At 38.8% G+C, this 14,028-nt stretch overlaps 1 protein-coding gene across 2 annotated transcripts in view; it reads left to right on the forward strand.

Annotated features, from left to right (window-relative positions):
• Positions 1–14,028, forward strand: part of Sec23 (transport protein Sec23) — a 68,123-nt gene that overhangs the window by 27,248 nt on the left and 26,847 nt on the right. For both annotated transcript variants that reach the window (XM_075291319.1, XM_075291320.1), the window contains exon 3: positions 10,876–11,029. In XM_075291319.1, coding sequence (XP_075147434.1) covers positions 10,876–11,029 — 154 coding nt within the window. The remainder of the gene's footprint in view (positions 1–10,875; positions 11,030–14,028) is intronic.

Below are 14,028 nucleotides of genomic sequence, written 5' to 3' on the forward strand. Positions count from 1 at the left end.
GCAGTGCTTTGAACTCATTGTGTAGGTTAGGTTAGGTGGCAGCCCGATGTATCAGGCTCACTTAGATTATTCAGTCCATTGTGATACCACATTGGTGAACTTCTCTCTTATCACTGAGTGCTGCCTGATTCCATGTTAAGCTCAATGACAAGGGGCCTCCTTTTTATAGCCGAGTCCGAACGGCGTTCCACATTGCAGTGAAACCACTTAGAGAAGCCAGCATTACTGAGGTGGGATAATCCACTGCTGAAAAACTTTTTGGTGTTCGGTCGAAGCAGGAATCGAACCCACGACCTTGTGTATGCAAGGCGGGCATGGTAACCATTGCACCACAGTGGCTCCCAACTCATTGTGTAGCTCTTGCGTCTTAAATCTCTTCCATCTTCTATAAGCAATATCACGACATTTTATTAGGTTTTGAATATTGTTGTTAAACCAGCTTTTTTGTGCTCGTTGTTCCTTGTGCATTGCGGAACTGATAATGTTTGAAGATACTGCAAGTTCTTATTTAAAAAGTCCAATTTGTCATCAACAGATTGAATCATATAAATAGTACTCCAGTTAATACAATGTAGTTCTGGCATAAACAGATGGTAATTCATTTTTTTGAAATTGAGGAATGTCTGTGATTCTTCTGGAGAAGGTCGCTGAACGTCATACGTCATAAATATCTAAAAGAAATTAAGACCAATTGTCTACTATTGTCAATAAATTAAATTATGACATAAACTTACACAGAGGCTCCGTCATAATAGAAAAGATACTAACAATCTTCTGCATATAACAGGTTGGCTGATAAGTCCCCGGTCTGACACATAGATGGCGTCCCTAGTATTAAATGCATATTATTTTTATATAGTAGGTTAGGTTAGGTTAAAGTGGATTCAGGATTACTTAGACTATTCAGTCCATTGTGATACCACATTAACTAAAAGTACCTATTACATATGGGTTCTTCTAGTTTTAACCGCTGAACCTTCTTGATTATTTTTCTTTGTCGAACCAACCAGATTGTTCCAAAAACATTAGCAGACTGCTTAAGTTAACGTTTGGCAGATCCGCCAGTAATCTGAAGCTATATGCTCCTAAAAGTTGCTTGCGCTTTACACAAAATGCAGGACACTCACACAAGAGGTGTTTAATTGATTCCTTTTCCTCCGCATATCTAGTGTGCGGTGGGGCCATATTTGCTTGGTTTCGTTACAGCCCTCGCAATTCTCCCATCGAACATTTGCCATCATAACAGCCTTCTCGCGCAGCATGAGCTTGCAGGTAGCCAGGGGCATACCAACAGATTCTAGTTCCCCTGGAATATGTAAGGTAGTCCCTAGCCTTGCCAACTCATCCGCTTCGCAGTTCCCCCGTATCTTCCTATGGCCAGGCACCCATATTAGGTGAATATTGTACTGCTCAGCCATCTCATTGAAAGATTTGCGGCAGTTGATGGCCGTTTTCGAGTTGAGGAAGACGAGAGTCCAAGGATTTTATTGCAGGTTGACTGAGTATATATAGTACCAACCTTCAAATGATTCGTGTCAAAATTTGACGTCTGTAAGTCAATTAGTTTGTGAGATAGAGCGTCTTTTGTGAAGCAACTTTTGTTATTGTGAAAAAATGGAAAAAGGGAATTTCGTGTTTTGATAAAATACTGTTTTCTGAAGGGAAAAAATACGGTGGAAGCAAAAACTTGGCTTGATAATGAGTTTCCAGACTCTGCCCCAGGGAAATCAACAATAATTTTTTGTTGGCAACACTGTTGTGCTTTAGTGGTGTTTTTCTTAGCGCTATTAAAAATTTGAGTAATTTTTGTGTTTTTTGCATGTAAAGAAAAATTTAAATTTGTGCCGGTGTATTTTAAATCATTCAGATAAGTGATTAGTTTGTTGAAAAAGTTCAATGTTGGTTAATCCTCTGTGTAATTAACCAGTATTGTATTTATTCTCATTGGATTATTTGTCTGTTAAATAGTTTTGTGTTAGTTTACAATAACAAGTGTGCTTTGATTTCTTGCACCAGTTGTTTTGTTTTTGTACATTTAATTTTCTCAGTGGCTGTGGATATACATACATACATAATTATCAAGCGGTGTTGTCAATACTTGTATTGTTGATTTGGTGGTCAAACGGTGTTGTCAATACTGTATTTGTTGATTTGTATTTTTTTGGCGTTTTTAGTTTTTTTGTGACGTCTTGGTATATTGAGGCAGTGGGATATTTTTCATTCGATTTTTTGTTATAGTTTATTTTATAATTTGTATTTGGATTTCAACTTAATTTTATTTTGTTACTAAATTCATCATGGTATGCTCGAATGAGGATTGTAAAATTGCTTCTGATGATGAGATTGTTATTGTATGCTGGCTTTGTGATGGGCATTGGAATTCGAGGTGTGCTGGACTATCAATTCCATTATTTGATAGTCTGTCTGTGTCTGGGTATTTGCGTGGGGTTGAGGCGTCCACCAGTGGTGGTCCAGATGGGATTCCTGGGATAATTCTGAGGTTTTGCTCCGAATGTCTCTCTGCTCCATTGTCGATGTCATTTAACCCTAGAAAGATAACCCTATTGGAAGCTACGGAAAAGATAACCATACGTCTGTGGGACGTATCATAGTTTTTCTTTACGGTGACAACATTTTTGGAAATATTTTTTACCTTTTTTGTACTTACATGTATTCTTTATATATTTCTTTATTATTTAAATGCGTTATTGGCGAAACTTTTTTTATTAGTTAACAAAAAATCACATTTTCAGTATTCTTATAAAATAAACAAAAAAAAAATCCAAGTATTTTGTAAAAGGAACTGCCGTTTTCTTAAAAACTAAAATGAACACATTTCTTTCGCTTTTTTAGCTTATTTAGATATAACATTTATGATTAATAAAAAAAAATATTAAGTATGGTCACATTAGGTACAAGTTTTGCACACTTCATTTCTATGTTCCCCGCATATAGACTTAGTACATTTTACACACACCATTTTAGACATACGCCTTATTTTGGAGGGGCAATAATAACAGTATCTTTTTTTCTTTGGTTCAGGTTCTTCTCTGTTTCCATTATTGTCTCTTTCAACCTGTTGAGGCAATGCATTTTTTATATTTCGCTTTAAAGCGTTACTCAAACTAGGAGCCTCTAAGCGCTTTTCCATCCATGGCGATGTCAACGAACTGGATAAAGTTTTCATATAATTTCTTCGACTAGACGGTTTTTGATTTCGAGACTGCAGGTTGTGGCAATAAATAACGTATGAATTTACAAAAGCTATGTTGAGCAGTGCGTAAAATATTGCCATAGGCCAACGGTTAGTTTTCCTTGAGCACGACATTATTGAACACATTTGGTCGAGCGAGTCGACTCCTCCTTTTGTTTGGTTATAATACAAAATCATGTCTGGCTTACCACTACTTTCATCGATAGTGCCTTTTTCATTGCAGGATGAGAGCATGAACACCATTTTAGAAGGCTTTGGTTTATAGGACAAAAGCGTTAAAGGTCCATCATAACAAAATCTGGCAGTTCCAACCTTTCGCGATCGTGCATTTTTCATTAATTCCGGAATTTCACGTTTATTGGACCTTATAGTTCCCACCAAAGTCAATTTGTACGCCTCTTTTAACAAGTTCTTTGCCAGTGGAACTGACGTAAACCAGTTGTCACAAGTAATATTGCGAGAAGTCCCATGTATTGGTTTGGATAATTCCTTCACGTAATATTCCCCCAGAGGGACGTTGTTGGTATTACTCGATTTGCCTAGGTATGGAATGGCATTGAACATATATTTTGTGGCACTGTCGCAAATCATTACAATTTTGATCCCATATTTGTTTGGTTTATTGGGAATGTACATCTTAAATGGACATCGGCCACGAAAACCCAGCAACTGCTCGTCAATTGTGGTATGCGACCCCGGTGTGTAACTGGTTTGGCATTGTTCAATGAACATATCCCACACTTTTCTGACAGGCAAAAACCGGTCAGTAGGTTGAAGAGAAGCTCGCAATGCTTTGTCATCTATTCGCAGGCATCGAATCAAAAATTTAAACCTTTCGCGACTCATAGCCGAAGTATATAGCGTTCCGCTGTAGGTATTATCAAATATTTCATCGGCTCCCAGATGGTTATCTTTTAACGCAGCTGTCAAAGCGAGAATTCCAATCAGAGCGCGGAGTTCGTGTTCACTTGTATCCCTATAAGTTGCATTCGTCATTCCGTTTCAGGGATATTTCCACATTTGTCCATTTTACAATTTCCAGAATAATTTCGTCGGTAAAAAATGCGTTAAAGCAGGAAAGGGGCTCAAGCAATGATTTACATTGTCTAGTAGGACCTCTTGCCGTTCGAACAATGTTGGATGAAGAAACTCTGCCAGCGTTTTTACCTTTCGACGTTGTCCAGCAGTACTTACTTTTGCTTCTAATAGTAGGTTCAGAAAACGTAAGAAGAAGAAACACAATTGGAAGATCCTGTAAATTGGTCCTCCAATAAAGCTGTGTTGATATCAGGATCTTCACTGGCGATTTCCTCATCTTCGACATCGCTCTGAACATCATCTTCAAATAATTCATTTTCTGTTTCACTGTCATCAGACGAATTCGGATCGTCCGATAAATCTTGCAAATACGCATTTATTTCTGTGTCATTTAAACATCTATTTCGGGCCATTGTTCTTAGTTTAAATAATGAAAATACAAAATCACGAACAAAACAAATTTATTCAAATTGAGTGTAAAAGTCACACAAAAGCTAACCATACGTCTCTGAGACGTATGCGATCGCCAAAACTCAAAGAGTATCGAACTTACCACGACAAAATAACCACCACCGGCAAGCTACTGGAGACGACTGAGAAAAACAAAAGCAGCATCGTGTTGCACAAACATTCGAGAGAGGGAGAGCGAAAAATTAGAAAGGCATACGTCTCTCAGACGTAGGTTATCTCTCTAGGGTTAATAGTTCATTGAGGTTCGGTTATTTCCCTCTAAGATAGAGGAGCTCTTTTGTCGTACCACTTCATAAGTCGGGGAGCCCCTTTGATGTGGGTAATTATAGGGGGATAGCAAAATTGAGTGCTATTCCCAAAGTATTTGAAATTATGGTGACTGATGTTTTGTCGCATGGCATTTCTTCGATACTGGATCCCTGCCAGCATGGTTTTCGCAAGGGTCTATCGACTACTACGAACTTGGTGGAATTTACTTCTCATGTTATTAATCAGTTTGATGTTGGGAATCAGACTCATGTTATTTATACGGATTTTAGTAAGGCTTTTGACCGGGTGAATCATAAGCTCTTGTTGTATAAGCTGGATAGGATTGGATTGGCCAGTGCACTTTTGGCTTGGATTTCGTCGTATCTTGATTGCCGTACGCAGATTGTGTCTTTTGGTGATTCCTATTCAAGTTGCTTTGATATCCCATCAGGTGTGCCTCAGGGTAGTCATTTGGGGCCTGTCTTATTTTTGTTATTTATAAACGATTTACCTCAGTACGTGGTTAACTCTAGGATTTTGATGTATGCTGATGACGTTAAGTTATTCTCCTCGTTTGATAATTCCTATCAGGTGCATTTATTACAAGGTGATTTGGATAGCTTTGATGATTGGTGTAGGGTAAATCTGATGGATTTGAAATTGAGGAAATGCAAGTTTATGCGATTCTTTAGTTCTAGGCCTATTGATGTTCGGTATAGTATACGGGGCTCGTTATTGGAAGAGGTTGATTCTTTTGTTGATCTTGGCATTGTTATGGATCGTAGACTTAATTTTAATGGTCTTTATTCGATGGTGAGTAAGGCGTATGGAGTTCTAAGATTCATAAAGCGTTGGGCGAAGGAGTTTTCGGACCCTTATGTTACAAAGAGGGTTTTTACTGCCCTTGTTAGACCCATTCTAGAGTATGGTTATATCATGTGGGATCCTCAGTATGAAGTTTACATTGATAGGATAGAATCGGTTCAGAAGCAGTTCTTGTTGTTCGCTTTGAGACATCTTCATTGGAACAGTGACTTTGTTCTTCCTTCATATACTTCTAAATTGAGGCTGATTAATTTGCCTACTCTTAGGAGCCGACGGACGATGTTGAGCTCCTTGATGATGTATAGGTTAGTTAGTGGGGATATTCTATGCTCGGAATTGATATCTAGGATTAGGATAAATGTTCCATTTAGGGCATCTAGGAATTACCAGTTTCTTTACATTGATTTTCAACGTTCAAATTATGCTTCTGTGGATCCTATTTGTAGGATGTGCATTATTTTTAATTCAATCTATCATCTAGTTGACACTAACCTTAGTATTGATATGATGAAGTCTAGAATTTTAGCATATTTGGATAACTAATACATTAGTTTTATTGAATAACCTAATATTTGATCTTGTGTTTTAATATACCCCGCTGATGAGTCCTTCTCTGTAGCTGGTCAAATCTCTCTGCCTCCACTCCGCCATGGTCCGGAGCATGGTGTGTACGCTGTCCCTACGTCATGGGGACAAGGCCCTCACGGTCGGAAGGGGCGGGAAAGTGGGCGATGGGACCGTTCGATAAATTGATTGGTATGCAAAATTCAAGCACGGAGGGCGGCGAACGCAGTGGACGCCCGAAAGAGGTGGTTACCGACGAAAACATCAAAAAAAATCCACAAAATGATTTTGAATGACCGTAAAATGAAGTTGATCGAGATAGCAGAGGCCTTAAAGATATCAAAGGAACGTGTTGGTCATATCATTCATCTATAAAGGGTGGTACGGTCAAAATTTGGTCAATATAAACTTGACGTATTTCTTTCAATTTTGCATTTTGCAATTTGCAAACCTGAACACCCCTCATTTTGAAGGTGTGTGCGTGTAGAATGTTGCTCCTATTTTGATTTTGGAATTCACTCTTCAGTTGTCAAAATGCCGTCCAAGCAAGAAGAGCAGCGTATCAAAATTTTGCTCGCGCATCGCGAAAATCCGAGCTACTCGCACGCAAAGCTGGCAAAATCGCTAAAAGTTGCCAAATCAACCGTTACAAATGTAATTAAAGTGTTTGGGGAACGTTTGTCGACAGCCAGGAAGTCTGGATCGGGGGGAAATCGAAAACCGGAAGCCGCTGAGACGACAAAGAGAGTTGCCGGTAGTTTCAAGCGAAACCCTAACCTCTCTCTCCGAGATGCCGCAAATAAGCTGGGTGTATCGAGCCAAAAAAACGAGCCGGACTATCGACTTACAAGAAGGTAGTGACTCCAAATCGCGATGATAAACAAAATACGACGGCCAAAGCGCGATCCCGGAGGCTGTACACGACGATGCTGACGAAGTTTGACTGCGTAGTAATGGACGACGAAACCTACGTCAAAGCCGACTACAAGCAGCTTCCGGGACAGGAGTTTTATACGGCAAAAGGAAGGGGAAAGGTAGCAGATATTTTCAAGCACATAAAACTGGTTTGGCAAGCCATCTGTACCTGTGGCTTGAAAAGCAGCATTTTCATAGCTTCCGGGACTGTCAACCAAGAAATTTACGTGAAAGAGTGTTTGAATAAACGTCTGCTGCCTTTCCTGAAGAAACTCGGTTGTTCCGTACTGTTTTGGCCGGATTTGGCATCTTGCCATTACGGTAAAAATGCCATGGAGTGGTACGCCGCCAACAACGTGCAGGTGGTTCCCAAGGACAAGAACCCTCCCAACACGCCAGAGCTCCGCCCAATTGAGAAATACTGGGCTATTGTCAAGCGGAACCTAAAGAAGACCAAAAAACTGCTAAGGCAAACTGGCTTTCTGCGGCGAAGAAGGTGGACAAGGTGGCTGTACAAAATCTGATGGCAGGTGTCAAGCGTGAGGCCCGGCAATTCGGATTTGGAAAAGCGAAAGCCTTTCTGAATTTTATACTAATTGAACTTGAAAAAGAAATTTAATTTGATTTTTTAAATAAACGATTTCACCGATTTACACGCGTTTTCCCTTGACCAAATTTTGAGCGTATCATCCTTTATTTGGATATGCGGAAGCTCTGTGCAAAATGGGTGCCGCGCGAGCTCACATTTGACCAAAAACAACAACGTGTTGATGATTCTGAGCGGTGTTTGCAGCTGTTAACTCGTAATACACCCGAATTTTTCCGATATGTGACAATGGATGAAACATGGCTCCATCACTACACTCCTGAGTGCAATCGACAGTCGACTGAGTGGACAGCGACCGTTGAACCGTCTCCGAAGCGTGGAAAGACTCAAAAGTCCGCTGGTAAAGTAATGGCCTCTGCTTTTTGGGATGCGCATGGAATTTTTATCGATTATCTTGAGAAGGGAAAAACCATCAACAGTGACTATTATATGGCGTTATTGGAGCGTTTGAAGGTCCAAATCGCGGCAAAACGGCCCCATATGAAGAAGAAAAAAGTGTTGTTCTACCAAGACAACGCACCGTGCCACAAGTCATTGAGAACGATGGCAAAAATTCATGAATTGGGCTTCGAATTGCAGTCCCACCCACCGTATTCTCCAGATCTGGCCCCCAGCGACTTTTTCTTGTTCTCAGACCTCAAAAGGATGCTCGCAGGGAAAAAATTTGGCTACAATGAAGAGGAGATTGCCAAAACTGAGGCCTATTTTGAGGCAAAACCGAAGGAGTACTACCAAAATGGTATCAAAAAATTGGAAGGTCGTTATAATCGTTGTATCGCTCTTGAAGGGAACTATGTTGAATAGTAAAAACGAATTTTGACAAAAAAATGTGTTTTTCTTTGTTAGACTGGGGACTTATCGGCCAACCTGTTATATTTATAAAAACACATATTATTCCCTGGACCACTTTGCTATACACAAAGCTTTATAATAGGCAAATGCCATGGGGCGGAGCACACTGCTGGTAAAAATATTTAAATCTAAAGCCTTTTTATATTAAGTATGGGCCTTTGTCTAAATCTGAACCAATTTGACACACATTGCTCAAATGTTAACTATTCTCTCGGTGCAAATTATCGGAGAGAAATTTTGACCTGGGTCTACATCAGGCAAAAGTTATATAAATCTTAGGGAGCCACCGTGGTGCAATGGTTAGCATGCCCGCCTTGCACACACAGGTCGTGAAAAGTTTTTCAGCGGTGGATTATCCCACCTCAGTAATGCTGGTGACATTTCTGAGGGTTTCAAAACTTCTCTAAGTGGTTTCACTGCAATGTGGAACGCCGTTCGGACTCGGCTATAAAAAGGAGGTCCCTTGTCATTGAGCTTAACATGGAATCGGGCAGCACTCAGTGATAAGAGAGAAGTTCACCAATGTGGTATCACAATGGACTGAATAGTCTAAGTGAGCCTGATACATCGGGCTGCCACCTAACCTAACCTAACCTATATAAATCTTAACCGATTGGGCATGCGTAGTAAAAATGTTAATTCTGATCCCTGAACACAATCGGAGTAAAACTTTGCTGTTTTGTCACACACAAATGTTTTTGTAAACTCATTAGTGGTAACCAATTCGAACACATAAATCCGAAATGACACTAAGCCTTTTGTTTATGTACCTTATGCGGTTCTTCTGGAGGAGGTCGCTGAACGTCATACGTCATAAATATCAAATCATGTTTGGAAAAACATGATGCACTCAGGTGGTCATAAAGAAGAATCTTATTCAGGCTATTAACTAGGAATAGATCTAATAAGGTGCTAGTAGTTGTTGCAAAGTGTGTAGGATTTGTTGAATTTACCGCATAAAGACCTACTGAGTTAACTGCATTTATGAGACTTCCATCAAGTTTAATGTTTGAGTTCATATCTCTACTAATTATTACATCGTCATAATGCACAACCGTGTCAGTTAAATAATTTATAAAGTCATTGATTGATATGTTTTTGTTTGGTCGTTACACGCAACCAATGAGCAGCTTTTGTCCATTCAATAGAGTTTCTATAAATATCAATTCCACTTCCTCATTCTTACCAGATCTGCTTAGGGCTTTGCATGATATGTTTCTCTTCACATAAATTGCTACACCTCCTCCTGTTCTTATATTTCTGTCGTTTCTATAAACATTGTATCCCGCTACGCATATGAAACCTTCAGCTACATACTTGGTAAACCACGTTTCCGATATACATATTATGTCAATATCTGAATTTTCGAAAATATATTTGAATTCGTCAATTTTACTTGTTAAGCTTTGAGCATTTATGTGACATATATTTAGTCCACATTTTTGTTTAGTTAGTATATGCAACATGTTGCGTAATCCGTCATTGGAAACATATTCATTATGTCCCAAGGACATGTATAATAAATTTTTGCAACGCATTTTTGGATTTTGACAAGTGGTATTAATACTTTTTTCCAATATGTTTATGTATAAAATATAGTATAAATAATGAATTAAAAATCGAAAGCATTAGGCATTAGAGTTAGCAGGACGAAAAAACTGGTTTAAGCTACATATGTTATCCACTCTTATCGGGTCATCTTCCGGTGACGATTTGATATAAATCAGTCAGTTTTTGGTGAAACAATTCTGGCAACGCTGTCCTAACGCCGAATAGGAGCAGTGGCTGATCGTGTATGCAAGGCGTAGAAACTGTAGACACTGCTTAAAAAACATATAGAGCACACTATATCGGCGAAGAAATAATCAGGGACCTAGCACAGCTTGAAAATGGGGACTGAAAACAAATTAGGAAATTCTAGCACAGCACACAGCATGGCTATTTACATAGGTTTATGCGGCCGTAGTCCAAAAATAATAGCTATATATCAAAGTCATTGTTAGTATTTTATGTAATATTATATAATTTAAGCTTAAAAAGGTCCGTTCGATTTAACGAATTGTTCTAAGTAAACGCCTGACAATATATCGTTCGTAAAACCGAGCTTAGACTGTACTTCGTTTTATTTTTCCAATTTTAGTTGGGCCGATGCCACTTCTAATATTCATCATATAAGTGCTGGATTTGACCAAGAAGCAGCAGCAGTTATTATGGCACGTATGGTTGTTTATCGAGCAGAAACCGATGAAGGTCCTGATATATTGAGATGGGTTGACAGACAATTAATTCGATTGGTAAGTAATTAAATATGTACCGTATTTGAAAATTGATCAGGGCTGTGGAGTTGAGCCAATTTTGCTCGACTCCGACTCCAGCATTTTTCATCACCCTCGACTCCTACTCCGGGTAATATAACTAAATCGCATTTTAATAACATTCATTTGTAATTATAAGGTATACCCTCCACAAAAAATGGATATAAATTATGTTATTTCTAGCTCTAAATTTTACATATGACGCCAGTTGCATACCGACAAACGTTAGAATTTTAGAAGTCTAAAAGAAATTAAGATCAATTGTCTACTATTGTCAATAAATTAAATTATGACATAAACTTACACAGAGGCCCCGTCATAATATGAAAAGATACTAACAATCTTCTGCATATATATTTATAAAAACACATATTAATATGGTAGCATGATCTGTTTACTCAGTAATTAACGTCCAACACTCACAAATATGAGACACATTTGACAAAATTTTAGTGTCACATTTCTGCAATTTTAGTGTTGAAACTGGGAAGTACTGTTGTTGGTCTAGATTGGCAGCTAACATTGAGCTACAGATATTTATAACTGACAATGAATCACCAACTCGTGTCGGAACTGGAATCAGATGGTGCAGTTTGAAATCGTCTAATTCTACCAATGATATAGTGAACACTACATGATTTTCTGTAAGTCCTTCTTTGATTTTCATTAGCTTGTACATTGCTAATAAATCGTCATCAGTGACTGATAAGCTTAAAGAGTGTGGATCTTTATCCGTTCGATTTCTGTTTGAAGTTGATCTGGGGTTAACAGTAAAGGATTTGTCTTCCCGTGATGGAAACCAGTTAGAACATCCAACACGCATGTTTGCATCCGTTGAATTCTATAAGCAATTAATGACACTTGCATCAATATTCAGATTGAAGTATTGAGACAATTTCATCAGATATATCTCACCACTGATTGTATGTTCTCTCTTATTTATAATTTTTTTCTCCATCTGTTCGAAGTTGTGTTTTTAGTTGTTATCATACTTTGTTTCACAACATTCAGAGTTGAGTTGATAACCGAAGTCTGATTTCTCAAAAGTCTCAACATGACGGAATCATCTCTTTTCATGTTTTTTTATAGTTGCTGACATCTGGTCTGCGTACTCCGAGTCCAGAATACCAAACAGTGAATTAGCTAAATTTCCAATTACGTTAATAGCACCTCTTCTTATTCGCGATGTACGCAGCAGTCTGTTGTCTAATTCTAAATCTTGTTCAATTTGGAAAAAATGTTCAAGAATGTGGCGACAAGAGTCCTTAATTTCCATCATGTCACACGTTTTTGCAAGGAAAGAGTTTCATCACGCAACAATTTGGTATCTTTCCAATACATTGATAAGTCGTGATAAACAATCAGATTCCATTGGCTTGTTGCAATTTTTTTTCTTCCAACTTCTTCGAAGTGAACTCCCAATTTGGATGCAAACCTTGAGATGTTTAGGTGAGTTGATGATACAATCGGGAAGATTAAAAGCATCGCGAGCAAAGTTAAAACTAAATGGTTTCCATGTAAGCGTGTCTTCTTTCTTTCTGGTTCAGTCTTATTGACTTGATCAACACAACTGGTTGTACTTTCAATCGGAAGCAGTGCTAGGCGGTGTATCGGTCTCTTGAAAGCTCCTGTTGCCGTTTTCACCTCATCAACACGAACAATGCCATAATTCCCTGGATAAACATTAGATATGCGTCCCAGTGGCCATTTCAATGGCGGTTTGACGTTGGGAGATGATTTCTTCCATTTATGTCGAAGCTGAAGTTTTTGCAAGTACTCTTTTGACCAATGCTTCCAAAACGCCAGTTTCAGCCTTGATACAAGCTCCCATCTGTATAGCAAGGATAACTTTCGGGAGTCTGATTCGCTATCTATTGGAGTGGTAAGTGGCTCACCAATTAGGAAGTGTCCTGGAGTCAGTGCCGTTAAATCGGATGGATCACTCGACATAGCTGTCAATGGACGGGAATTCAGTATTGCCTCGACCTCCACAATTACTGTTTCAAATTCTTTGTAAGTTAGCGAAGCAGTACCCATACTTCTTACAAGAAGATGTTTTGCAGACTTTACTGCTGCTTCCCATAAACCTCCAAAATGAGGTGCTCTTGGTGTAATAAAGTTAAATTTGATTCCCTTTGAACTGGCAGCAGTCGTTATATGTTCTTGGGCATCTGGTGAGTAAATCGCTTTAGCCAATTCTGATTGTTGATTTTTAGCTCTCACAAAATTAGTTGCATTGTCTGAATATATGTTTTGACAGTGTCCACGACGAGTAATGAACCTTTTCAAAGCTCCAATAAATGCACTAGTCGATAGGTCAGATACAAGTTCCAAGTGTACTGCCTTAGTTGCAAAACAACAGAAATTTGATATGTACGCCTTAGCAGGCCGCTTGCCTCTTACTCTGTGATGTATCCAAAACGGACCACAGTAATCAACGCCACTATTAATGAATGGACGAGCAGGAACTACGCAACTTTATTTATTCACTTTGTGACTTTTCTGCAAATGTTTGATGTCGTCATAGAACTCAGACCTTTGAATCTCCGAATGATGACGTATAGAGACTCATCTAACTCCTTATGTTTGGGAATTCTCGTATTGTTTACAAATCGGAAAAGGTATCCAATAATTCCTTGCAGACGTTTGAATGATACTCCATGATGCATCTTGTCTATGATTGCATTCTTCTCCGAACCGCCCTCGTAAGCCAGGACGTTTTTCTGGACTTTGTACATTTAATTGATCCAAAAGGTTGCAATAGTACTCTGAATTTATTGTTTTACCCATTTGCAGATAGTCAATCAATAAAATACCTTTGAAGTCCCAAAAAACCGTTGCCATAACCTTACCAGCCGATTGAATTGTTTTTCTTCTTGGGGCACTTCCTCCAGCTTCATTCCATTGTTTGGATTGTTCTTTTGTCTCTGGAGTATAGTGGTGGATCCATGTCTCATCAACAGTTATGAAACGACGCT

Source organism: Haematobia irritans, chromosome 1 (genome assembly GCF_050003625.1).
Source record: "Haematobia irritans isolate KBUSLIRL chromosome 1, ASM5000362v1, whole genome shotgun sequence".
NCBI lineage: Eukaryota > Metazoa > Arthropoda > Insecta > Diptera > Muscidae > Haematobia > Haematobia irritans.